This window comes from Fukomys damarensis, unplaced genomic scaffold (genome assembly GCF_012274545.1).
Source record: "Fukomys damarensis isolate Sample0158 unplaced genomic scaffold, DMR_v1.0_HiC HiC_scaffold_23, whole genome shotgun sequence".
Classification (NCBI taxonomy): Eukaryota; Metazoa; Chordata; class Mammalia; order Rodentia; family Bathyergidae; genus Fukomys; species Fukomys damarensis.
In genome coordinates, this window is record NW_022900935.1 from 20,270,184 (window position 1) to 20,295,493 (window position 25,310).

At 54.0% G+C, this 25,310-nt stretch overlaps 2 protein-coding genes across 4 annotated transcripts; one reads left to right on the forward strand and one right to left on the reverse strand.

The window, feature by feature from the left end:
• The first annotated feature begins 2,796 nt into the window (after positions 1–2,796).
• On the forward strand, positions 2,797–10,622 carry Slc30a2 (solute carrier family 30 member 2). 2 transcript variants are annotated; one of them, XM_010633376.2, is made up of 8 exons: positions 2,797–3,008; positions 3,680–3,873; positions 4,718–4,864; positions 5,689–5,842; positions 6,512–6,689; positions 7,361–7,466; positions 8,550–8,684; positions 9,332–10,562. In XM_010633376.2, exons 1-8 carry the CDS (start codon positions 2,971–2,973, stop codon positions 9,415–9,417), a joined length of 1,038 nt encoding a protein of 345 aa, XP_010631678.1. In that variant the 5' UTR covers positions 2,797–2,970; the 3' UTR covers positions 9,418–10,562. The 2 variants fall into 2 exon arrangements, with proteins under 2 accessions (XP_010631678.1, XP_010631668.1); XM_010633366.3 differs by having other exon boundaries at positions 2,799–3,008; positions 9,327–10,622.
• Positions 10,623–11,811: 1,189 nt separating this feature from the next.
• On the reverse strand, positions 11,812–24,905 carry Extl1 (exostosin like glycosyltransferase 1). 2 transcript variants are annotated; one of them, XM_033767648.1, is made up of 12 exons: positions 24,425–24,905; positions 23,256–24,101; positions 18,398–18,488; positions 18,007–18,114; positions 17,587–17,706; positions 16,862–16,994; positions 16,559–16,665; positions 15,653–15,742; positions 14,967–15,053; positions 14,246–14,406; positions 13,229–13,397; positions 11,812–13,064 (listed from the first exon to the last, which is right to left on the reverse strand). In XM_033767648.1, exons 2-12 carry the CDS (start codon positions 24,029–24,031, stop codon positions 12,879–12,881), a joined length of 2,028 nt encoding a protein of 675 aa, XP_033623539.1. In that variant the 5' UTR covers positions 24,032–24,101; positions 24,425–24,905; the 3' UTR covers positions 11,812–12,878. The 2 variants fall into 2 exon arrangements, with proteins under 2 accessions (XP_033623539.1, XP_010631709.1); XM_010633407.3 differs by having other exon boundaries at positions 23,256–24,905.
• Positions 24,906–25,310: the final 405 nt, after the last annotated feature.

Consider the following 25,310-nt stretch of genomic DNA (forward strand, 5'->3'; position numbering starts at 1 on the left):
AAAAAAAAAAAAAAAAAAAAAAAAGAATTTCTTTACCACCAGTTCCTATAGAGTAAGGTGAGGGAAGGTTAGAGTTTCTGTGACCTGCTTTAGGGAAGAGAAATTCTAGCTTTTATGATTTGCCTTGAGGAGGGAGTTATGAACCAGGAATGGTGTACAAAAATCAGAGAATGAAATTACGATACATGGTTGATAATATTGATTTAAAGGAAATCTACTGTAAAAGCTTTCATAAAATGAATATATGCAACAGGATCCAACTTGTAGATCTGCACTTATTAAGAATTTACAGCCAGGGGGTCGGGGATTTAGCTCAGTGGTTTGGTGGCCTGTCTTGCAAGTGCAAGGACCCAAGTTCAATCCCCGGTACCAAAAAAAAAAAAAGATTTTACAATGTACTTTGCATTTAAGGAACAAAGCTTTAAAAGAACACATTTTTTGACTTCAAATAAGTTACAAGGCAGGAACCTGAACATAGGGCAGATTGAAAGGACAACCTCGCCAGGCATGGTGTCCCGTGCCTGTAATCCCAGCACTCAGGAGGCGGGGCAGGAAGATTACTGAGAGCAGAAGGCCAGCCTGAACAAATAGCAAGACCCTGTCTCAAAAACAAAGAAACCACAACCTACATCTGCAATCACCCAGCAGAAACTGCCAGGAACAACATTTTCCTCACTGTCGTCTAATTAAGTGACCAACCTTATGGTCTTCTATTTATTTCAATCTAATTTAAAGGCCTTTATTTATGTGCCCTGTGAATGCTCAGAGCTAAGCTAAAATGTAACAAGTACCCATTTCACCTCTGCAGTCAAGGAAGACGGATAACTAGAAATTTGAGATGACCTGCGAGTTTCCAAACAGGTCCCCAAACTTTACTGTGCAGACCCCTCCCCAAATCTTGGAACTATGCAGGTCCCATGTCCAGAAATTCAAATTTAGTTGGCCTGATGCAAGGTCCTGTGACCCGCATTTTAGCACCTTCTCCTGATAATACTGAGGCTGCTGGTCTGTAGCCTATACCTCAAGAAAACTAGAAAGTCTTGGCTGGAGATATAGCTCAGTGGTACAGGGCATGCTTAGCATGTGCAAGGCCTTGAATTTGATACTTGGTACCAAAGGAAAAAGAAAAAACCAGGAAGTCTGAGATTTTCTGTCTTTAGTGTCCAGAGGAGGTGGAAAGGCACTGAGCAGGGACCCAAAAAATGCACAGATGCTCAGCCAGCCCCAGTCCCACCACTTTTGGAAAGGAATGAAAAATCTCCTCCTTGTCCCTGCCCACTCCCCACAATCTTTCTTCCTTTTTCTCTTCTGTCTCTCTTCTTGCAGTGCTAAGGATCAACCCATAGCTTTACAGCTTGGTCACTGAGCTACACTTCCAGCACTAGACACTTGTTTCTGGGGTGGGCCATATCTTCCAAGCTACGGTCCTGGTGACCAAGGGCACTGGGGCTCATGGAGTGACTGCCCAGGGAAGGTCACTAGTCAGAAGTTCTTTCTGAAGAAGCAAGATATATCATGTACAGGTACAAATTCCCTATGATGAATGGTATTGGTTTTCTTTTTGGTACCAGGGATTGAACTCCGGTCCTTGCGCTTGCAAGGCAGGCCACCAAACCGCTAAGCTAAATCCCTGGCTGGCCTGAATGCTATTGTATGTATCTAAAATGTGCCAATAAATGTTTTGGTTTAAAAAAAATAAACCACACAGAAGCTCTTTCTGCACAGACTGCACCTGTTAGAGGCTGGCATGGAGGCCACAGGCCCCAAACCCCAGAGACTGGCTGGTGGGACACTCCTTCAAGTAGGTGGGGCACCAAGCTGGCATTTAGGCACAAGCCAGCTTTTTCCATCCATACCACCACACACGCCACCTTCAGTCTGCATCTCCCAGAGGTTTGCCTGTCCAGCTTTCTGGGGCCCCTTGTGCTACTTCGAAGGATGTGAGAAAGTACAGTGGAGGTGGTGTCAGTTTTGGACAGATGGTGACTCTTAATGAAGGAGGACACTGTTCCTTATAGGGGTGGAGATAAAGTTGGCCACTCCAGGCAGGTGAGGTGGTGCATACCTCTAATCCTGGCACTCCGGGAAACTGAGGCCAGAGGGTCACATGATGAACCCTAACCTGGGCAACTTAGTAACTTTTATTTTGTCTCAAAATAAATAAACAAACAAACAAACAAATAAATAAAAAGAAGCTGGGGATGTAGCTTGGTGCAAAGGCCCTGAGTTCAGTCATCAATTTAAAAAAAAAAAAGCCAGCCATTCCAGATTCTAACTATTGCACACAAGACAGGAAGAACAAGTGCAGCTTCAGTAGCAAGGAGAACACTGCCTCTGCTGATGGGAGACATACTCCATCCCCAATCTGAGGGAAAAGCTCCAGCCGGTTCACAAGGCTGCCAGCTGAGAGGGGGCGAATGATTTAGCCCAGAGCGGTGTCCAGTCTGAGGCAGGATGCACGGTCCTGGTAGCAGGAGTCGCTATTCCGAGGCAAGGAACCACACTCCTTCCCTCAGGGTAACCAAAGTGGATTTCTAAATCAAGGTTCTGTAACTTTTCGCCGGGGCACGGCCTACTTGCGCGGGAGAGAGTGGCCGCAGCGGTAACCCTGAGGCAATTTAGCGCCCCGCGGCGGCGCTTCGCAAAGGCTGTTAGGGTTTCCTCGGAGGCGGCTGGGCTCCTCGGGGCCCCTCACAGGGGATCAGTGGGCTCGCGGGGGGCGTGCAGCACCGCGATGCCCTTTGCAGCCGGCCACCCTCCTCCCTCCCCGCGGGCTTTTGCACACGACGCGGGCGGCAGCTTCACACGGGGTGGCGAGGGCCGGGATAAAACGGGCTGACGCGGGGCGCAGCGGCCGGAGCGCACACGTGGAGAGAGGAGACGCGGAGCGCGGGACTCCCGGGCGCGGAGCGGGAGCGGTTGGTGGGCGCCCATCGAGGCCTCTTTCGGCGAGGCGGGGGTGCGCGGGGCATGGAGGCCACTGAGAAGCAGCGCCTGTTGGACGCCAGGTGTGGAGCTGGGGAAGGCGAGAGCCTGGGGAAGGCGAGCACTGGGGCGGCATCCAACCCATCCCATTCCATTCCATCTAGTTCTGGTTGGTTTGGGCTGCAGCCTGAACTGGGACCACGCCAGAGGAGTGGGATGAGGCAAGGGAAAGGGGAAATTGGCTTCGGTCCCCATGCTCCTGGTGCTATCTCTGCCTTTCTGCTGTGGAACAAGGATCCTGACCCCAGTATGAGGGAGCAGGGTCGCGACAGTGGCTGGAGCCCCGCCCACACTCCGGCCTTTGCCCTCGACCTGCCCAGGGGAGGCCCTGTGCCCCAAGTAAGCGGTTGGGGCGGCTGGGGCGCTCTTCAGCCAGAGCCAGAGCTCTGTTCTTTCTCCGCTCCACTGCACAGCATACCTCTTGGCCAGTGCCCAAGGTCCGGCCTTCTCTAGTCCTTGGAAGGGACGAAGGAGGAGAGAACAGAGCGGATCCAAGGCCCAAGGACTCCCATTTGTTCAGCATCCCTCCCCTCCGAGCACAGGCTTCCCGCCTTCTGGTCTCGCCACCGGGCCCTGAGTGCTCTTAGCTCTCCTTCCCGCTGGACACAGGGCCACACCAAGGCCCCACGGAGAGATGGGACTGGAGTCTGCTCTTTGCCCCTGGCGAGTTCCCTCTCCTTTCCTCCCTGGCCAGGTCATACATAGGATCTCTGTGGCCCCAACCTGGGCTGGACTTCCAGGCTGTTGAGCTGGCTGCCCAGAGCAGCCATTACTGCCATGCCCAGAAGGATCCAAGCAGTCGCTATGACCCCAAGAAGGAACGAGCTCATCGCCAGCTCTATGTGGCCTCTGTCGTCTGCCTGGTGTTCATGATCGGGGAAGTCATTGGTAAGAAGTTTCGTGCTAATTAAATGAAGTTGGTGCATGGAAAACCTGGATGTTCCCAGAAATATGAATACCAACAGCCCCATTTATTGAACACTCATTATGCTAACCCCTTCATATACACATTATCTCATGCAATTCTCACAGCCAGCTTGTGCTATCAACTGTATTTTTTCCCCCAGTACTGCGGGTTCAACCCAGAGCTTTCATACTGAGTTACATCCCCAGCCCTATTGACTGATTTGTATTTGTATTTTGAGACAGGGTCTCACTAAGTTGTCCAGTCTAGGCTCGAACATTCAGTCCTCCTGCCTCAGCCTTCAGGACACTGGGATTACAGGCGTGCACCAGCGTCTAGTTTATTTTCCTTATTTTTACAGATGGTGAAACTGAGACATAGTAAAGTTGTGGGTTTTGTTTCTTTGTTTTATTTTTGGTACCCGGGATTGAACTCAGGACCTTGCTCTTGTGAGGCAGGCATGGTGCCGCTGAGCTAAATCCCCTAGCCCTGAGACAGATGTATTAAAGTTAAGTAACCTGCCAAACATCACACATCTGGTAGGTAAGGGAAGTCCCAAAATACCTATTATGTTTTCTAGCCCATATTTGAGTTTGATTTTCACATTTACCCTCTAAGTAGATGTTGTTAACTCATTTCACAGAGTGGAAGTTGAAGCTCAGAAAATGTAAGCCATTTGTTTATGGTTGTACAGCTGGTAGACAGAGAGATCTTGAACCCAGTGTGGCTTTTTACAGAGCCTATGGGCTCCCAGCTGCACATAGTCTGGGGAGGTGGCTCTTCAGGGACCTATCAAGGACCCTCACTCTCCTGTCTCTGTCCCTGCAGGTGGGTACCTGGCACACAGCCTGGCTATCATGACTGACGCAGCCCATCTGCTTGCTGACTTTGCCAGCATGATCATCAGCCTCTTCTCCCTCTGGATGTCCTCCCGACCGGCCACCAAGACCATGAACTTTGGCTGGCAGCGAGCTGGTGAGGACACCAGTTGGGCTAAAGATGGGCTTGAGTGACAGGATGGGACAGAAAAGAGGTTTAGAGTGGATCCCTGAGTGAGGCCAGGAGAGTGATCTGGGGTGAGAAAGAGGATGTCAGCGATGGCCTTGGTCCTCTGGGAACTCAGTCTATGGGACAACCCTGATCCCAGTCATCCAAAAGCTCTGATTTTGCAGATAAGCAAAGTTCACCTTCCTAAGAAAGTAGTGGCTCAAGAACTTCAAGCACAGATGACCAAGGCATTAGTACTATACATAACTCCATGGATCAGCTCTGTGGGGAGGGATAGGTCAGAAAAGGCTGCTGAAAGACACAGGTCTTAAACCATCAGTTCACTTGGGAGCTGCATTGATATTTTCCTGTACTGGGAGATGGCCTGGCCTCCCTTCCTTAGATGACTTATTGCCAGCTGATCAAAAGGTATATATTATGTCAGTTTCTTTCCATGTAAAACAAACAAGGTTGACCTGGATGTCTTCTTCAATTCCTTCCAGCCCTGACATGCTCAGAGGTATGAGTGGTGGGGTAAGGTGTATCTGTGCTGGCCACACCTTCAGTGGGACTCAATGGGACCCAGGCCCTAATTATTGTTATTATTATTATTATTATTATTATTATTATTTTTGGTACCAGGGATCGAACTCAGGTCCTTGCACTTGCGAGGCAGGCGGCACAAAACCACTTAGCTAAATCCCCAGCCCCAGGCCCTAGTTTCACAAGGGGGAGGAGAGACTGTGAAGTGGGGAGGCCCCCAGCCAGAGGGTTCCATCTCACTTTGGTGCTGGGGCTTGCTTCTTCCCCAGAGATCCTGGGAGCCCTGCTCTCTGTGCTGACCATCTGGGTTGTGACTGGGGTGCTGGTGTACCTGGCTGTGCAGCGACTCATCTCTGGGGACTATGAGATCAAAGGGGACACCATGCTTATCACGTCAGGCTCTGCTGTGGCTGTGAACATCATGTGAGTGTGGCCTCGGTTCCCTTGGCACGTCCCCCTCCCCCGGTGTACTTTGCTGTCCTTGGACGTCCATGCTACAGTCCGGCACAGGACAGGAACAAAACTTCGGTAATGTCCTGAGCTCTGGCAACTGGGATACCTTAGGCCATGGACATTGAGGGCTATAATCAGGGCTCACATCAACTCTACCTACTTCCCCAAATCTGTCCAAATAGCTTTAGAGCCCTCATACCTGCAGTGGAGGGATGAATGTAGCTGTCCCTGGAGGTGTAATCCACATTCTTTTTCAAGCTGATGTAGCTGAAACTGGAGGCAGTGATACATTGAGCATGGTGTTTCAGTTGGGCCTTCTGTCTCACTTGCATAGTGGCCCGGTTCCCCCGTCTGTGCCATGATAGGGTGAACTAGATGACCTTCACACTACCCTCCTGCCCTGAGATTGTTGTTCCCAGACTCAGTCTAGCCTTGGAGCTGATGAGCCCTTTCTCCATACCTCTGACTCAAGGCCATGTGTATTAGGCTCTTGTCTTTGCCAGAGAAATCGCAGAGCCCAAGGGCCTTGAGATTTTGGCCCCAGAGGGAGGTCAGCCCTATGGGTGGCTTCTGACTTTCTGATTTGAAGCCTCTGCTGCTACCTCAGTAACCCCCTGGGCCCTATCTCCACTTTTACAGAATGGGGTTGATCCTTTACCAGTCTGGCCATGGGCACACCCACGGCAGTGGGCACAGCCGTGAGGACACCAGCCAGCAGCAGGAGAACCCCAGTGTCCGAGCTGCTTTCATCCACGTGATTGGGGACTTGCTGCAGAGTTTGGGTGTCCTGGTGGCAGCCTATATTTTATACTTCAAGGTCAGAGCTGGGGACAGAGGGAGGAGGATGGGGCAGGGGAGTGCAGATCAACTTGGGCTCCTCTGTGTTTTGGGCACTTCTGGATTCCTGCTCCCTCTCAGCTCCAGGCAAAAGGATGAAGAGAGGGAAGGTATATTTATCCAATACCTACCGAGTACCAGCTCCTCTGTTCTTCACAACTGCTCCCAAAGAGTGGGTAGCAGTGTTTTATACAGCCTGGAAAGGCTTGGGGACTTGCAGAGTGTCAAGCCCAGGGTTGTGTTGCTGGAGCCTGGACACTGCCCAACGTAGAGGCAGGGAGGTGTTGTGGGGGTCAGGCATTGGGTTTGGAGCCTGTAGGATGTTAGTGTGTTGCCTGCTCACATTGAGCCTCAAATTCCCCATCTATAAATTGTGGATGTCCAGTCAAATGCTGTCTAAGATTCCTTTTAGTTCTGCTCATGTCTCAGCCCCTCAGGTGGGAAGGACAGGAAAAGCCTGGGCCACATCCTGAACTGTGGTCTGTCCTGTCTGTTCTTCCAGAAGTGGAATAGTAGAAATTAGGAGGCAGGCTAGGGTGAGTCTTGTGCCCACCCTGTAGAGAGAGCCCTGCGCCCCAACAGTGCCGGGGAGGAGAGGGAGCTGAGGTATTGGCTGGTGAAGCCCAGGTCTGCCTTGCCCTTTTCCTGTAGCCGGAGTATAAGTATGTGGACCCCATCTGCACCTTCATCTTCTCCATCTTGGTCCTGGGGACAACCTTGACCATCCTCAGAGATGTGATCCTGGTATTGATGGAAGGTAATCTGGGCTGTGGGCTTTGTGGACTTCGTTTTGGTTCTGGGATCTCAAACCATAATCTTCCTCAAAGTGTGTGTGTGTGTGTGTGTGTGTGTGTGTGTGTGAATCCCAGCACACTGGTGGGGAGCCAGGTCCTGGAGCCAGCATGAGCTGGAAACCTCCTGGGGCCCCCAGCTGACCTTGGCCTGGTGCTGAGCCCTCAGGTGTGTCACTTCCTGGAAAAGTCCTCTGCCTGTCACTGTGCTACCGTCTTGCCCAAGGGTGCCTCCTCCTCTGCCAGGGATGTGTCTTACCTGCCTAATCAGGTGGCTTCTGGGTGGCATCCGTAGCACCTGGAGCTCCAGCCTGACCACATGCCCATCCCCAGTCTCTGCTGCCTTCTTAGGAAGAGTGGGTGAGATTGTGTTTCCCACAGCACAGGGAATGGCTGAGGCTCAGAATAGGGCAGTCAGTCTGAGTCCACCCCAGCTCAGGCCTTTCCTGCAGCTCTCAGGGCCCAAACCATACCTTGGTTCAGGAGGAGAGCTTCAGGCTGGTGGAGAATGATCTGCCCTGACTGCCATGGTTTATTATGCTTTAGGGCTTGGGGTTTGGGCCAAGGTCTTGGGTCTCTGGGTGGTCAGGGTCAGTTTGGAGTGAAGTTGGTGCTGCTGGTCTGGGGTTGGTGGGAGTGTTTGGCTGTGGGTCAGAGCATTTCTCCAACAAGATGCCTGACTTAGATAAAAGTGATGATGATGCCTCAGGCAGGTGGGACTCTCAGGTTCTGTTCCTTCTTTCTTCCTTGCATTAAAAACAAAAACAAAAAACAACCACTTATTGAATACCTGCAGAGATACACACTGTTCTAGGCACCACGGATACAGTGGTGAGAAAAACAAGAGCTCTGGTCTCGTGGCATTTCCAGCCCAGAGGAGGAGCCACATAAATAGTCTAACAAGATGGTTTCACACGGTAGCTGAAGAGAACACGGCGGGATGCATGGGGAAGTGGGGCAACATCAGACTCGCTGGCCAAGGAGATTCCCCAGCAGAGAAGGGCAGGAGGGCAGCAGCATCCTTTAGCCCCTGTCCCTGCTGCCTTCAGGGACTCCCAAGGGCGTGGATTTCACCGAAGTGCGGGACCTGCTGCTGTCGGTGGAGGGAGTGGAAGCCTTGCACAGCCTGCACATCTGGGCTCTGACCGTGGCCCAGCCGGTGCTCTCTGTCCACATTGCCATTGGTGAGTGACTGGGACACTAGAGCAGGGTGAGGGAGTGAGGCAGCACAGGCCTGAGGCCACCCCCATGGGTCTTGCTGAGTCCTTGCACTGGGCCCGCACTTGGGACATATGGCTGCGTTTGCTCAGCGTGATCTCATTTACCCAGGGAGAAATGGGGCTGGGGGGGGTGGTGGTCAAGTTTTTTGCTTGGGCTCGTGCAGCAAACAAGTGCAGAAGAAGCAGATTATCTTAAGCCTGGTGCTTTTTCTGCTCTTTGAGGCCTGGGCCGGCTATGGGGTCTGAGAGTTTGCCTGATGCAAGTGAGTAATCGGAGAGCTTCGTCTTCGTCTTCTTTTGTGGCACTGAGGATGAAATCCAGGCTTGTTCTACCACTGGGCTACATCCCCATGCCCTTTTTATTAGGAGACAAGGTCTCACTAAGTTGCTCAGGCGGGACTCACACTCGGGACCCTCCTGCCTCAGCTTCTCAAGTGCTGGGGTTATAGCAGCATGCCCCTATCCAGCTTCTTCATGTTCACAGTCCCCTACCCTGTTCTGCCAGTGGTAGGCAGGAGACTCGGGCCCCTGATTGTTCCAAAAGGCCAAGCTTGAGTAAACTGGTCTTTGGTTTCCCCCATTCCCGCCCTGTGTCTCTTGCCCCAGCTCAGAACGCAGATGCCCAGGCTGTGCTGAAGGTGGCCAGCACCCGTCTCCAGGGGAAGTTCCACTTCCACACTATGACCATCCAGATTGAGAACTACTCCGAGGACATGAAGGACTGTCGGGCGTGCCAAGACCCCTCAGACTAGCAGCCTGGCCAGCCACCGACTGAGGCATGACCAGGACCTGCAGGTGGCCAGATGGAGTGTCCTGCAGACCTAGCCAGAACTCTGCCTACCCTGTACCGCTCTCTGCTGCAGGTCCAGCGTGGAGTTTTGTCCCTTACAGGAGTGGGGCTCTTCCTGGCCTCCCCCATCTGCCCACAGCCAACTCCGGAGTGGGACTGGGCAGGCGTCAAGCCGGTGCGACCCCTCTCCTCCACCTCTGGGTCAGCTCCCCACAGTGTTTGGGTGTGGTCCTAACTGGTGTCACCCACAGGGCGAAAGTCACTGAAGCATAGCCTGGGCGACAAAGAGGAGACTGGCCTAAAAGTTCTCCCACTGGCCTACATTTCCCACCTGCACCCTGACTGCTCTGGAAAAGAGCCCCTCTCTCTGCCAATATGGTTTGAAGGGCCACAGGGGTCAGGGGTTGTGAGGACCCCTGGACTCACACAAGTTCCCCTGAGATGTGGATCCAGGGGCACCTGAGGTCTCCCTGTGGCTTAGTCACCTTGGCTGCGGGACAAGTACTTCCCTTTCCTGGAGGAGGAGGCTTCTTATGGGTAAGAACCTGGCTGGTTTCCTCAGCCCTTGTTCTCCCAGCCCAGGAAGCTGGGCCAATTTACAGACACCCTTGACACAGTTTGGGGGAACGGGTTGTAGCTGGGTCTAGCCCAAACAACCTCCCAGCCCCAGAGCCACTCCTCCCACCCTGTGAGTGTTCCAGGGGATTGCAGAGCCTGGAATCATACATGATTGACCTGGCTTGATTGCCTGTATGGACTGACTTAGTCAGAATCTGGGCACAAAGGACGTGCACAGCCCAGGGCCTGACTAGGAGGGGGGATCCTGGCCTCTGGGATTCTATGAACACTGCTGATTTAGGGGCTGGCTTGTGTTTATAAGAAGCAAGAGGGGAGAGCTGGCCCATCTCACAGAGGCAACATGCCCAGTTATCAGAGTCCTATGCCTAATGTCTTTCTCACCTAATGTCCATTCCTGCTGGCACGAGCAAGTGTCCTTAGGCCAGTTGGCCTCCCCATTCTTATCTAAAGACCAAGAATGGGATACCTACCTCACAGGGCTGTTGTGAGGACAGAGCCAAAGACCTGGTCACCTGGCCAAGCACCTGGTAGTTGTTGGAGAGTGGTTCCTTTCATTGTCATCCTGGAAGGAGAGAACCTCTGTGGCCTAAGGCTGTCAGGTGGGCTTCCAACTTGCCCAGGGCAGTACAGAGTCTGTCTTTATTCTGTCTTGGCCATGGCAGTAGGAGGAGGGCCTGGTCACTTCCTTCCTTCTTTGAGCCTCTTCCTAAATGATCTTTGTGTCTTTCCAGCTCTGTCACCTGGATTGCCTGAGCTCTAGGTCAGGGGTCCTTCAGCCCCTCAAGGTTTGTGGGATGTCATCAGTGTTGGCCTGGAAGCGGCAGGGGCCAGGGAGGACAGCTGATAGATGTGGACCCCACCAGCCTCAAGGAATCAAATATCTGCCTTGCAATCGCTGCAGGCTCCAGCAACCTATATCTTGGGCTTCCCTGTGTGCCAAGTCCTGACACCTTTTCCAGGAGACAGTCATTTGCTGTCTTCTGTTTTTATATAGGAGAAAAGTGAAGCTCAGAGAGGCTAAGTCACCCAGCCAGTGTGAAGCAGCTCTGGGATTTCTGCCTCATCCCCTGAACCACCCTTACGGCAGGGGCTGGGGACCTGCTCTGAGTTGGATGTTGGGGCGGTCTGAGCCTGGGAGTTCAGCAGCGCCTGCTCTACAGAACAGCGATGCCAAGGCAGTTCAGTGCCCTGGGTGCTGAAGCCACAATTGGAAAGGTGCTGCTTTGCCCCGGCTGGTCTGGCTTGGGAGTTCTCCCCACCTTGGAAGGCGGCCCAGGCACAGCTGTGCACTTCCTCACCACCCCCCCAAACGTTCTTGACCCTGGGCCAGACGGCTCCCCTCCCACCTTCATCTCCAGTCCCCCTGCACCTCCAGATTGGACAGCCCCTGACTCCCAAGGGACACCCACTCTGTCTACCCAGTGGTGACAGTCTCCAGGGAGGACTGAGTCATCCAGGGGCCAGAGGTCAAGCTAGAGCATGGGGATGGGAGGTTTGCGGAGTGCTTAGGGACACCATGTTCCAGATGGCAATCTAGTCACGGGAGTTTCCAGAGCGGTGAAGGCTTCAAAGCAGGAAAACATCTCATCTGACACCCTAGACGGGCTTGGACCCCTCACCCCACCCTCTAGTCACCCGGGCTCCCGGAGAGCCTCGAGAGCTCGCCTCCCAGCCTGGTGCTCACAGCTGCTGTAAGTGTATTTATAGCCTGAGCTTGAAGGGGCAAGGACACGCATTTTATTTCGGAAGTGATAATTCCAGTTCCAGGTGGACGAACCCAGGAGAACGAGCGCCCCTCCCCCATTCACCCTCTCCTACAGGGCGCTGGGGACAGCCCTCCTCCTGCCCAGTCCTGCTGGAAATGGTCCCTTTTTACTGATCTCCAAGAGTGCAAGCCAAAGGGGTGTGGCTGTTCTTTCCGATTCCTCCGGTGTTTGCAGACCCCAGGCTGTGCACACTGCTGACCCACCCACGCCCCCTGCCCGCCCTTTCGCCCCAGCAAGGGGAAGTTTAAAACCCCATTCCCTTTGGGAGGCAGTGCGGCGCGGCGCTGACCCCTAGTGGTACAAATCGGCAATGCAGGAAGGCCGGTTCGTGGCAGCGCCCAGGGTCCTGCGCGAGAGATGCGTCACCTACGTTCGCATCTCTTTTCCTACTCCGACTCCTGGCTTCCCTACATCTCTTTGCTCCTTCCCTGGGGCGCCTGAGAAGTCAGGCGCCTGCAGATGTCTACCTTCTTCGCGGACTAGGAACCCGGGGTGGGAGGGGTGCACGGTGTCCACGCAGGCATACAGTTAAAGTCTTTCTACCTGTTCATCAAATGTTTGCGGCGCAACTGCCAGACCAGAGAGAAGAAGATGCGACCCGCCCTCCGGACTCCCAGGCCGGTCTTGGGGGTGGTCAACGTTGTTCACGTTGCCAGCCAGCGTGAACAGCGCGGGAATCGCGAGAGCATAGACGACCTAGAACCCTGGGAGTGGGACATAAATGTCAGGCAAGGATCTGAAAGACAAGTAAAGTTAACTGGGCGGAGAAACTAAGAAAGGCATCCCAGAAAGCCGGTCAGCCGGAGTGAAGCTACAGTAGCAGAGAGCAAAGACGCCCCGCACCCAGCCGTTGCCTAGCGCCGCCCGGCTGTGGAGGGGTGGCCCCGCCCACGGGCGCCCTGGCCGTGATTGGTCGGTCGAGAGTGACGTTTAGGTACAGGCTGTCCTGATTGGTTCCAAGATGCCCCCGCAAGCAGGTGCCGCTAGGCCCGGGACCCAGGCTACGACCTCCCAGGGTCTCTCCTAGGGCTTCTTCTCCAGGCTGCGGTACTTCTTCCGCTGCACAGACACCGGGTCCTTGAACAGCACGGGGTCCAGGCGCAGGCGAGAGGAGACCAGGGGCATGTGGCCGAACTCTGCCGCCAACTGGTTGATGCAGTCATGGTCTGGGGACTGAGGTTGAGGCTCGGATCCCGGAACCCCAGGAGCCTAAGAGGTGGAGGAGAAATGCCTTGATGGGCCTCTCTGTTCTTCCGAGGCTCCCACAGCCCCCACCCTGGAGCACGAAGGATTTGGATTAGACAGGGAGAGTGAGCCTCGCTCCGCCCCCAGCCATGCTCTCCCAGGGCCGCCCAGCGCCCCGTGGCCCTCACCAGTGGAGCCGCCTCCTGGTGCTGTTTGCCATAGGGCACTTTGATAGGGGGCAGCTTGGTGACTGCTGCTACTAGGAAGTTCATCAGGACATCCGCGCAGGCGGGTGCCTCGTCTGCCAGGGTCCTCAGGGCCCGGGGCAGGGAGTGGGTGAAGAGAGTGTGGTAATACCTGGGCGAGGGGGGAGAACAGAGAGAGAGGTTGCTGTCGAGTCCACCCCACCCCATCCCCAGGCCCTATTCTGTTCCCTGCTGACCTCCGATCAGCCTTTGACCCAGATGCCTAAGCCTCTTTCCAAAGCCACGCTCCGGGCCCTGGCTGCCTCAGAGAGCTCAGGCAGAGCCAGACTCGTGGGGCCAGGCAGGGGATCAAACATGGCTATCCAGATACCAGCTTCAGGGAGACTACAGAATAATCAGGTGAAGAGATGCTTCTCCTGATGCCCCACAGCACAAGATGAGTCTGCTCTACAGACATCAGGGATGTTCACTTCGCTGAAAATTCCCTGCAGAGTCCCTGGATGAACCTACGAGGGGTTCCATGTTACACAGGTTGGTTTAAATACGCTGAAGGAACTGCTTTGAGGAGCCGCTCTGCTACACAATCCCTGCCCCAAGAGTGAGGCACTTTGGGCAGCTTCGGGATGGTCCCCAGCCCAGCAGATCCACATTTTTAACGCATCAGAACCATTCTCTTGTTACCCCGTCACCACCAAACCCCAACACTGTCCTAATGCACTGAATACTGTACTACTGCTTAAAACAACACTAGCTATTTGTTGAACTCATGTGTGCCGGGGACTTGACTGATCACACCAGCCCTGTGTGGTGAACATGTCCCATTTTACAGACAAAGACACTGAGACTCAAGAGAAGTGAGAGACTTGCCCAGGGTGAGATAAATGGGAAGTGGCAGATCTGGGCCTTGACCTGGGAGCTCTGGGCTGTAGGCCACCCTATTCCTGGGTCAGGCGGGGAGTCTCTGGCCCTCGGATGCCTACACCAGGCCAGCATTTGTACCTATGGTAGAAGGCAGCTGCGGTGAGAACCATGGAGAACTCATTGGCCATCTCAGCAGTATAGCCCCAGCCACCCTGTGCCTCATCCCAGAAGTGGTTCCATGTTAGAAAGCCCACCATCCGCTCTGGGAAGTTCTTCCACACCACAAAGGCAAAGTCCACCTGGAGAGAGATTTAAGTGAGCTGTGAGGAAGGACTTCCAGACCAACCAGAAACATCCTTGCATCTTGTGGAGGCGTGGAGGAGAGGCTGGCCTCACTGAAGAAGGCCAGGACAAGGTTTAGGGGAGAGGAGATGGGAGCTATCCTTGGAGTTGAATAGAAGTGTAGCGTGAATATTTCAGGGACATTTTTAGGGGGAACTTTCTCAGCTGGGAGGCACAAAAATGAGGTTCAAAAAAGTCTGAAAGGCCCAGAGTGGTGGTGCACACCTGTAATCTCAGCATTCAGGAGGCTGAGGCAGGAGGATCACTGTGAGACCAGCCTGAGCTACATAGTGAGTTCAGGGTCAGTCTGAACTACATAGTGAGACCCTGTCTCAGAAACAACAACAACAACAAAAAAAAAAAAAAAAAAAAAAAAAAAAAAAAAAAAAGAAAAAAAAGAAAGAAAGGAAGAAAGAAAGAAAGAAAGCAAGAGGCTGCATCTCATGGCCTGTGGGCCTCCTGGCTCTGCCCTCAGGCTCTGTGCCCCCCCACTGGACTCCTGTTGGGCTCAGCTCACCTCACTTGTAGAAAGACTGCTGTGGGCATCCAGACTGAGGATGGCATCAGTGGTGATGGTGCCGAACGGAAGGAAGCGGTGGCTGAGCTGCAGTGGGAGAGGGTGAGGTGACTGTGACAGAAAACCCACACACCCAGTGAGGCTGGGGTCGAGGAAGAGCTGTGAATACAGCGAGCCACAGGCTCCTTCCACCCTCTGGATTTCAGTATCCCCTGTGGTTAATGCCCTTCTCAGGTTTCCTCCCTCTCCTCACTTAGATCCTCACATCAACCCTGGGAGGGGTGGTCAGACAGCCCTCATTTGAAGGAAACAGGTCTAGGGAGCTGAGAGGACTTGCCCAGAAGCACGCAGCAGGCAGGCTGTGCACACCAAGCTTCCCAGAAGCCACCCCTTCCTGGCCCCCTCTGCCCACATTTCCCCAAGATCCTAGGCCTCTTTGTCCCTCATCTGAGACACACTCTCCCCTCCCTGCCCTCCTCACAGAAACCCTAGAGTTCTGGAAGCACCATTCACGAGGGACAGGGAGGGAAGAGACTCAGTTCCATTAGGTCTGTAGCTGGAACCCAAGGAATGATTTCTTCAGGTCCATCTCAAAGCGTGGCTTTGGCTGAGGGCCAAACAAAAGGTGGGGGTGCCTCCCCAATTCCCAGCACAAGCTGACCCGCTCGGCCCCTCCCAGTGCTCACCTTCCTGGGCCCATCCATGACTGTCAAGGGCACTGCTGTCTCTGGCCACCTGAAAGGGAGCGGCCTCTCTCTGCTCCAGAGAACCATAATCTAGGAGGGAAGGGGGTTCCTGAAGACTGGGGCCTGGGGCAGCAGGGGGTCCCAGGAGTGACTTCCTCGGGGGACAGACAGTACCAGAGATGCATGTGTGAGATACTGCATTGTCCTTACCTTGGGGCTTCCAGAAGGCAAGAAATCTGGGGTGGTTGTGGTAGCCCCTAGCCAGGACCCTGATCCGTGCTCCCTTCTCATCTCTTCTCTATTTTTGCTTTCTCTCTTCTGGCTTCTTTTCATTCTCAGCTCAGCCCAAATGTCCCTCTGAGTAGCTGTTCCTGAGCTGCTTTCTTTCTCTTTGAGTGTCTACCTGGCTTTTCTAGAAATGTCATTTGCCAGTCTGTGTGCCAGGACATGCCAACTGAGTCTGAATCCTGGGGCAGAATCTTGTCTTGCTATTTCTTTGCATAATCAGCGTCAACCCCAGGGTATGTGCGAGAAAATAACTGCTAAGTGAGCAAATGAATGACTGTTTATGTCTCCAGCCTCCTCAAGAAGTACCAGCTTTTTTTGGGGGGGTACCAGGGATTGAACTCGGGTCCTTGCACTTGCAAGGCAGGCCACTGAACCGCTGAGCTAAATCCCCAGCCCCAAGAAGTACCAGCTTTAAGGGGCTTCAGCAACTACATGGAATTGGGGGAAGGGAACAAAAAACTTGGTACTTCAAGAGGAAGGCAACAAGAACCCTTGGAGGTCTTCCCTTTGCCTCCCAAGAATATACATGGTCATCCTGCTATTGGTGTCTTAGAGAGCCCTGCCCTGTCCCTTACCCCACCCTGGATCCCAGGACTCCAATTGGTCAAGGGGACAGACCTGGGCACAGTGCTGGGAGCCTGCCACTGCCTGGATGAGCTTCAAGGGGGGCTGGCCAGGGGTTCCCACCCAGATCAGGGCGCTGAATCTGCCTTCGGGACGGGAGCCTGCGGAAAGGAGACAGAGGCTATTAGGGTGAGAAGAGACAGAGCCCTCTGGAGAGATCCTGAGTTAGGGGACCCCCAAGAGTCAGTATGCATGTCGGAGGCTTGGAGAGGGTCTTAGCAGGGCCCTGTGGGTGAGGCTAGGGTACACTTGGGTGCGATGGAGGGGACTTCACATTGTACTATGCCCAGAACATACTCTGCTGCAGGTGGTAGAAGGGGAAGTCCTGGGGGCTCCTGGAAAAAGTGGACAGGGCCAGGAGTGCCCCTGGAGGGCTGTTCCACAGCAGCGAGGGGTGGGCAGAGGCGCCCAAGATCCGGTCCTGAATAATCTGTGAAGCAAGAGAGGAGGGAGTGGCCAGTGTGGCCCAGAGACTGCAATTCCTGAGGGGCTGAGGAAGTGAAGACTGGGCAGAGCTTCCCACTTTCCCCTTCAGATTCTGAGGAGGGGGAGGGTGGCAGCCATGGCACCCAGACCCCTGGCACAGAAGAGTTGAGAAGCTGAAATCTGGAGGGGAAGCACTGCGATAGCCTCTTACAAGTGACAGACGTGACAATCTTGCTGCCTTCCTTTCCTTCCTCACTCACAGCTGACATAACAGATCATAACATTTTTTTCAGGACTAAGAATCCGGAAAGATCCTGAGATTCTCCTCCCAACCAAGCCAATGCCATCAACTGGAACTGGCAACCCTTTGAATGCATTTGCCACAGCGGTCCTCTCTGCAGGTAAGGAAACCGAGGTCAAGACTGGAGAGAAAGGGGGCCAAGGTCTCACAGCCCAGTCTTAGATACAGCCCACAAGCGAGTTCAAGGAGGAACCTCAAGACTGGAAAAAGAAGGTGTCCAGGGCGATGAATTAAAGACCAGGCAGATGAAGTAGGAGTCCAGGGTTGAGGCCTCCCACAGGTGAGTCCCCCTCACCTCCAGAGTGGTATGGATGACTTTGTCTACTGAGGAGAAGTAGGCATCCCACAGAAACTGGGTCTGCTGTCGTAGGGCGAGGACCCGTGCAGGGTCCATTTCCTGGAGGGCAGCCAGGACCTGGGGCACAGAGGGAGAAAAGATGAGGCCTAGGATCTTGGCAGGCCCTGACTGACTTTGGGAGGGAGAGACCTGTGGCTTTCAGCCAGTTGAGTTCAGGGGTCACACAGAGATGGGTTTAAATGACACTTTAGTAACCATGTGACCGTGACCTCAGGGGGAGGCCCAGGGAGGAGGAAATGTATCAATGCATGTAGATGAGGGACAGCATTGAAGGCTAAAGCCAGGCGATCAGGATCTTGAGTCCCTCCCATGTCCTGGGCCCAGTCCCCACCCATGGGCAGGAGGGCCCTGAGGTACCTGAAGTGGGAGCCGCTCATCAGCTACAATGGCCGCCTTGGTCCAGTCGATGACCTCAGAGAAGGGCAACTCCCAGCTGGGGCTGAGAAGCACAGGGATGCAGCCAGCCTGGGGGGCAGGGCGGTCACTGGGCAGCCCAGTCCCACCAGGCACAGACTCACCCCCTCCCAGGTCCAAGTCATCAGGTCCAAGTTGATAAGGGTCAGGGGGCAAAGAGGAAAGGGAAGTGGGTTTGGGGTGTTCTTCTGCTGGGGGCTTATGAATGTGAGGCCCACCTGCGGCCCAGAGTGAAGAAGTGAAGTGCTGACTAGGCCTTCCCATGGGCCTGTGACCACCTACCTACCAGCACGAGGGGGGACGGATGACGGCGATGCCCAAGATGGGGCTGTACCTGCAGGGCTTGGAGGAAGCGCGAGGCTTCAGCATGGTGGCCAGGGATGAGGCAGAAGGTGGCGTTGGGCAGCTTTTCCCCACGGTGGGTCCTGAGGAGGCACAGGACAGGTCCCTGCACTTGTGAGCCTGAGACAGTTGCCCCTCGCCCCACCTCAGCATGCCCAAGTTCACAGTGTGAACCATCAAACACACATGGCAGCGGCACACTGACAGAGGCACAGCCAGGCCCTAGGAGACAGGATCCCTGTCTGCCCGTGGTGACCTCATACACCCGCCTTCCCTTCACTGGGCCTCAGTTTACTCATCTGCACAATGGGAGGCAGCGGGACCTGCTGTTTCCCAGGCTCCTCCCACTTCCACTCTGCCACATGCAGACTCTGGCACCTTCCACTGCGTGGCCTCCATGCCCGGCCCTCCCCCACTCCCGGAGGAGCCCAGGCCCATGAAAGGCTTCTCTGTCAGGCGGTGGGCCGGGCCGGCAGCCTGGAACCACACAGGAAGCCCTTGCCTAGAGGCCCCTTCACCTGCCCCAAGGACAGGCCCCCTCTGTTCCTCTACCTCCTACCCCCAACCCCAGGGCCACGTTCAGGCTGAGGAGGCTGGGGAAGGAGTCACAGCCTCCTCAGAGCCACCTCCTTGGGTCTGCTCACTCAGGGAGCCACTGCCCCTGATCCACCTGGGGAGAGATGGGCTGGTGGGGGGCCAGGACCCCTGGACTACCCAGACTGGGACTGAGGGTTGGGGGCCTCGTGTATGCAGGACCCTCCTCTGCTGGCTGGCAGCCTGACCTTCAAGAAGCAGACCTGGGAATATCAGGCAGCCCTGGGGCCAACCCCACTGAATGAGAGGGGGACAGAGAGAGGCCTAGGACTGAGCTCACACACCGCCTTCTCTGGGAAGCCCCCTTAACTTCCAGGTAATGTCTGTGGGGCACATATTTTGCTCCAGACCCAGTTCTGTGTGCTTTACACACACTAACTCTATTCTCCCAACAGCTCTATGAGATAGGAAGCTTGTGCTGCTATTTTCCCATTTTACAAATGAGGAAACTGAGGTCCAGAGAGGTCATTTGGCACTTATGCAGAAGAGCCAAACAGGTAGATGGGCAGCTGCTCTCTGCTTAACAGCGTGTGTCAAGCCATGGACTTGCCTGTATCCCCTACAATGCTGAGCTACTGAGGGCAAGGGATGTGCCTCACTCATCTTAGCACCTTAGGGCCTAGCAGGGCACAGGGTGGAGAATGGACACTCTGTGGATGCAAAATTGATGAATGCTCAGAGTGGCACTAGAGGATAGGTCCGAGATCAATGGACAGGGGCCCAGGGGCCAATTTCAGCACAAAACCTAGTAATAGAGCTGAGGGTACAGTCATGGGAGGTAGTGAGTTTCCCATCAAGAGAGCTAAGTAAGCAGAGGCTCAATAAGCACCATTGTGGCCTTTTAGGAGTGTGTTGTAGAGGAGACTTGTGCATGCACATGGTGACCGCCAATGAAGTCTTAGTACTGTGTGACTCTGTGACGTGTTTGCCACAAACCCAGGGCCTCAGAGCCCATCTGCGGTCAGTGAGGCCCCGCCTATGGCCACAGAGCGCTACCTGGGTCTGGCCACAGGCAAGGTAACTTCTGTGTGCCCTAATGCTTTGAACTTTGCAGCCAATCCTGCTATAAAAAAATATTAAAAATTATATTTGATAACTATGTTGATATAAAACCAAACAATATTTTTTGAGTCGGGGTCTCACTTTGTCGTGCAAGCTGGCCTTGAACTTGCTATGTACCCCAGGCTGGCCTCAAACTCAAACAGTCCTCCAACCTTAGCCTCCAGAGTGCTGGGATTTCAGGTGTATCACAAGTCCTGGCCCAAGCAGTGTTATATGTTAAAATGTTTTTCTAAGGGCCAGGGATTTAGCTCAGTGGTTCCTCTGCCTGCTTTGCAAGCGCAAGGTCCCGAATTTGATCCCCAGTAGAAAAACAAACAAACAAACAAACATAGTTTTTCTACCTACATGTTCATCTTTGTCTTCTAAAAGTACTTTTTTGCACCCTAAAAAGTATTTTTGGCCCTACACATGGTACCTGTTGTGTCTGATCGATACAGGCCGGGAGACTTGAAAACATCTATTGAACATACAATTAGGGCCAGGGATTTAGTTCAGTGGCACAGCGCCTGCCCGGCAAGTGCAAGGTCCTGAGTTCAATTCCCAGTACCACCCCCCCAAATCCCACATTTAAACAACGGGGATATCTGTGTACATTATGCCTGAACACACACACACACATACACACACACACACACACACGGTTTCTCAGAGTAGACACCTAAGAAACTGGAAACCATGCATGGCTCCAGGGAGGGAAACTGGGTGGTCAGAAGACAGGAATGGAAGGGAGACTTTTACTGTGTACCCTTTTGTGCCTTCGGAATTTTGTACCCTGTGAATGAATTACCTATTCATAAAAATACATAAGTAACAATTTCAGTGGGTGGGCCCTCATTCTGCAGCAACAGGAGACTGTTCAACCAATATGGAAAAACGTGGGCCGGAGCCAGAAGTACCGGGTTTAATCCCAACTCCAGCACTTCCAGGCGCCAGAACAGAAAAATAAGGGTGTCTGGAGACAGAGAAGCGTGTCACCAAAGGCCCTTGGTTCATTCACATCACCTCTGTGAGCTCAGTTTCTTGGGCCCTGAAATGAGGATAGCAGTGGTTCCCTTGAAGAGTGCTTAAGAGAGTTTTCAATGGCAGGAAAAGTGCCTGGCACCAGCCGAGGGCATGTGGGGGGACCGTGAATTGCCTCGTTTTGGTCAGTGCATATTGATTCAGGCCACCTTGTGAGGGCTGGCCCTGTCACTGCCATCCCCCTCTATCCCTGTACTAAATGTGTGGCCTAGGCAGCCGCCTGGCACTTCACAGAAACCGAGGGTCCAGCTAACCCAGAGATGACAGACCCTGTCACCTGGAGGCGGGTTGAGGCCAAAGTTCAAAGTCCTTGTGGCTCAGAGGCCAATGAGAGGCTACAAAGCTTCAGATTTTGGATATTGATTAATTAAAAATGCTACCAAAGCCTGGCATGGTGACACAGACCTATAATTCCAGCTACTTGAGAGGCTGAGGCAGGAAGGAACAAGTTTGAAGCTAGCCTGGGCAACATAGCAAGACCCTGTCTCAAACTAAAACAATTAAAAGGGCTAGGGATATAGCCCTGGCTTTGACTCTTAGCACCATAAAAAAACAAAACAAAACAACAACAACAACAAAAACTCCTCTCCTATCCAGAGGGTGACCCGTACTAATTAGATGAACAAACTGACCAGTTCTGGCCCATTTTAGATCCACCAGTGAGCATTTGGTGTGTGTACGCGACTCCCTAACTTTTAGTTTCTCAGAGTGCAGACTGAAATAGCTTTGCATTCACCAATAACCAACTGCACTTAGCAGTGGCCCAAGTCAGCCCAAAGTGCAACTTCCTACAAGGAAGAGTGCGCACTCCGATGGGGAGCGAGGGCAGGGCCAGGGAGCCTTGTCACCAAGGGTGAGCGTCCGTCTCTAGTCTTGGCTCTGCGCTCAGAGACTGTGGGGGCCTCAGGAGAGCTGGACTCCTCGGCTAGGGATGGGTCCCTGCAGAAGGGATGGTCGGATCACCGGGTAGTTCCCTTCTTATCCCTGGCTGGGCAGCTCCCTCGAGGCCTCCAAGTGCCTTCAGGAAGTAAACGGAGTCCAGTCCCACAAGAACCTTCACTGAGAGAAGCCCCAGGAGCCTCGTGCAAGGCAACACTGGAGCTGGGCTGAGAGAAGAATTCCCATGAGGGAAGCAGAGCTCAGAATAGTCCTGTTCCAGCAGAGCACGGGAAGGACCCGGGAGGGACAGAGGAGGAGGGCAGAGGTCGGAGAGGGAGCCCTTGGACACCTGGGCTGGGACAACCTCCGAAGGAACTTCCGTTCTGGCCCACCCAGCCTTTGGGGGCTGCTGGTCTCCCAGAGACAGAGGGGCTTCAGGAGCTTGGACGCTAACGGCTTCAACTCCTGTGAATTGTCATCCCGGCTGGCCTGCGGGGAGGACGTTGTGCAGGGCTCACGTGTCCCACAGGCCCCTGTGCCTTATTTATATCCAGGCTCTCACTGGCTGGAAGTTCTTCTTTAGATCAGATCTAAGTCCTATTTGCCATAACCAAAGGCTGTTTTCTTAAGAGCTTAATCCCCCCGAAGTTAGCTGGGAACCATTTCTAGCTATGAGCAGTTACTAATCTCCAGGGCCCCGTGGAGGCATCTGATAGGGTTGACCACTGCACTCTTGCTTAAACCTCAGAACCATCAAACCAAAGGTTTTAGAAATAGGTGGTTCTGGATTAAAATACTGGATGTGCTCATTCTAGCTGTGTGACCTCAGATAAGTGATTTAATCTTTCTGAGCAGGTACCACCCGATCCTAATGTCTGGTATAAAACACTTAAATTAGTATAGCAATTAGTATTAGTTTATTATACATAATCGTTACTTATAGAAGTGCTTATCACAGAGTAAGCACCATACCAGTGGTGTATGTTACATAAAATGTTAGGGTAGGAGGGATCGGAATAACAGAAAGAGAGTAAGTAGATGTGAGTCATGCTTTGTTTTTAAAGATTCCTGAGAGAGAGCTCCAAAATCTGCCTGTGTCACTTCTTGAGGCAAATCACTGTCTTGGAGGAAGTGCTCTCTGTTGTCTAACCTGACTCCCTCCTGCTATAGCTGAGACCTAAGTTTGCGAAGACCAGCTGGTCCTCCGTGTCAGTCCTGCCCTGTAACCTCGTCTCTGGGCTTCTCCTATCACAGCCCCCCTCCCACCCAGCCCCACAAAGGGAAGGTTCACTTACTGCTTGGGTCCAAGGTCTTGCTCACAGCGCCCATCCCAGGGGCAGGTGGTGGAGTGGAAACTTGCTGTGTGCCACCTGCCCCCATCCTCGGCCAGGGCTAGCAGGGCTGCCCTAGGGTGGGGGCTGTGCTGCCGCAGCTGGCCAGGAAACCCACCTCGCAATGGGTGGGCTTCTGGAAGCAGTGGGAGTGACACATCGAAGCCAGGCCGGAAGGTGTCCACCCTGGGGCTGGCCTCTGCCACCATGGCCTGTCCCAACTGGGAGGCCCGGGGACAGGGGTCTGGGTGGAGATTGATGACCAGGTGGTTTCTCCCTCTGTCCCAGTGGTGGGGCACTGGGCCACAATGTACAGCTGGGGCGCCTGGGCTGAGGAGGAGGAGGAGGCAGGCCTCAGCGAGGCTGCGTGTTTGGTAGCGGGAGCCTTCCAGGGAAGCCAGGATCCTGCGCTGCATCTCAGAGGCTGCTCCAGCTGCTGGGTGTACAAATATCTTGAGGCCATGATTCCTGCACCTGGAGGTATCAAAGCAGGTTCCCCAGCTGCAGCTGGCACCCTGGGGGGCTTGAGAAGGTACAGGGACATCTTCTGGTGGCTCCTCAGGCTGGGAGAAACTCCGCAGGAGCGCTGCATCCAGCCAGCGGGGCCAGCCTTGGGGGCCGGCGGGCTGAGGCCTGGGTGACACTGCCAGGCGGAAAAGGGGGAAGGCTCCAAGGAGGATGAAGAGGAGCCAGGAAGCTGACAGTGCCAGCCAGAGGGACTTTCTTCTCCAGAACTGCATGTGGCCACCCACAACCAAGGCTGGGGAAAGCCAGGTGCCCCTGCAGGCACACAGGAAGGACGAGCAGGACCTGAGGGCAGAGACAGGGGCTGAGATCAGCTTTCTAGGCCAGCACTGTCATTGTGCAGATGGGAAGACTAAAACCCATGCGGACAAGTTCCCTGCCTAAGGTCAATCAGCAAGTCACTGGCCATGCATGAGGAGCCAGGGAAGACCTAGCTTTCTGGATTTTCTTTCCTTGCTCAGGACTCTGTTTCCTCAGCCTTTACACAGCCAAGTCAGCCTTTGCCCCACCAGCAAGAGCCCCTGCCCCTGGACACTGGTCAGACTGCTATAACCCTTGTCCGGACTACAAGGCAACGTCCCTCTGCCCTCCTGGCTGCACGCTCTGACCTTGCCCTTGACTGAGAGGAGGGCTGTCAGCCAGGCCATGGAGAACTGGTCAGGGCTCCCACAGGCAACAGCCTTGCCAGGGGAAGGCTGGAAGTAGGGTGATCTCCCGCACTGCCTGGCTGCCTGAACAGACCTTGAGTGGCTCTGGCTACCCCTGTACCTGCTGCCAGGCACTCCTGTGGCCCATGCGGGCCATCAGAGTCAGCTGAAGTGAGAGCCCTTTGCCTGGGGGACCAAGAGGACTCAGGGTTCTGGTCCTCTTACACTCTGCCGCTGCCCCCAGCTCGGGCAGCACTGCCCCTCCCCAGCCTCACAGCCACCCTGGACCCTCAGGCTTGGCGCTCTCGTGGAGCAGAGGCCAGGTCCGCACTAAGCCCTGCCCCATGCCCGCCAAGCCCTGCCAGTGCTTCTCTGTCTCCCTGTCCCTCCAGGCAGCATCTGGCAGGTCCAGATCTCTTTCCTGGCAGCAGCCTGGCTCCTCCCCTGCCAGCCCTGATTTGCTCCTGGCTTGGAGGCAGGGTCTCCACTTAACTCCTTCCAAACCAGTTTTCTGGGTTGCAGACAATAACCAGCAGGTACCACGCCTCAGGGCTGGCATGCACTGTCACTGCTTGTCATTGAATCTTACGGCATCCTCCAGAGCAGAGATTTCTGTCATTTTTTTACAGATAAGAAGAGTAAAGCTGAGACAGTGGATTGAATCCTCCTGAGGTGATTCAGCTAAGAAGTCTCTGAATAGAGATTTGAACCCCAAGCTCTTTTTTTTTTCCTCATATGTGTGTGTGTGTGTGTGTGTGTGTGTGTGTGTGTGTGTGTGTGTGTACCTGGGACTGAAAACTCCGGTCTTTGTGCTTGTGAGGCAGATGGCAGAACCACTGAGCTAAAT

What these genes read in the sequence shown, in the direction of transcription:
- Extl1 (XM_033767648.1), bottom strand. Translation starts at nt 24,031, where the DNA reads ATGCAGTTCTGGAGAAGAAAGTCCCTCTGGCTGGCACTGTCAGCTTCC. An exon ending in GCTCCCAGCACTGTGCCCAG is followed by an intron (nt 15,743 to 16,558) that starts GTCTGTCCCCTT and finishes CTTCCCTCCTAG; the next exon opens with ATTATGGTTCTCTGGAGCAG. An exon ending in GCAGCTGCCTTCTACCATAG is followed by an intron (nt 13,398 to 14,245) that starts GTACAAATGCTG and finishes CCCCTCGCCCAG; the next exon opens with GTATTACCACACTCTCTTCA.
- Slc30a2 (XM_010633366.3), top strand. Translation starts at nt 2,971, where the DNA reads ATGGAGGCCACTGAGAAGCAGCGCCTGTTGGACGCCAG. An exon ending in GATCCTGGTATTGATGGAAG is followed by an intron (nt 7,467 to 8,549) that starts GTAATCTGGGCT and finishes TGCTGCCTTCAG; the next exon opens with GGACTCCCAAGGGCGTGGAT. An exon ending in CTCTGTCCACATTGCCATTG is followed by an intron (nt 8,685 to 9,326) that starts GTGAGTGACTGG and finishes CTCTTGCCCCAG; the next exon opens with CTCAGAACGCAGATGCCCAG.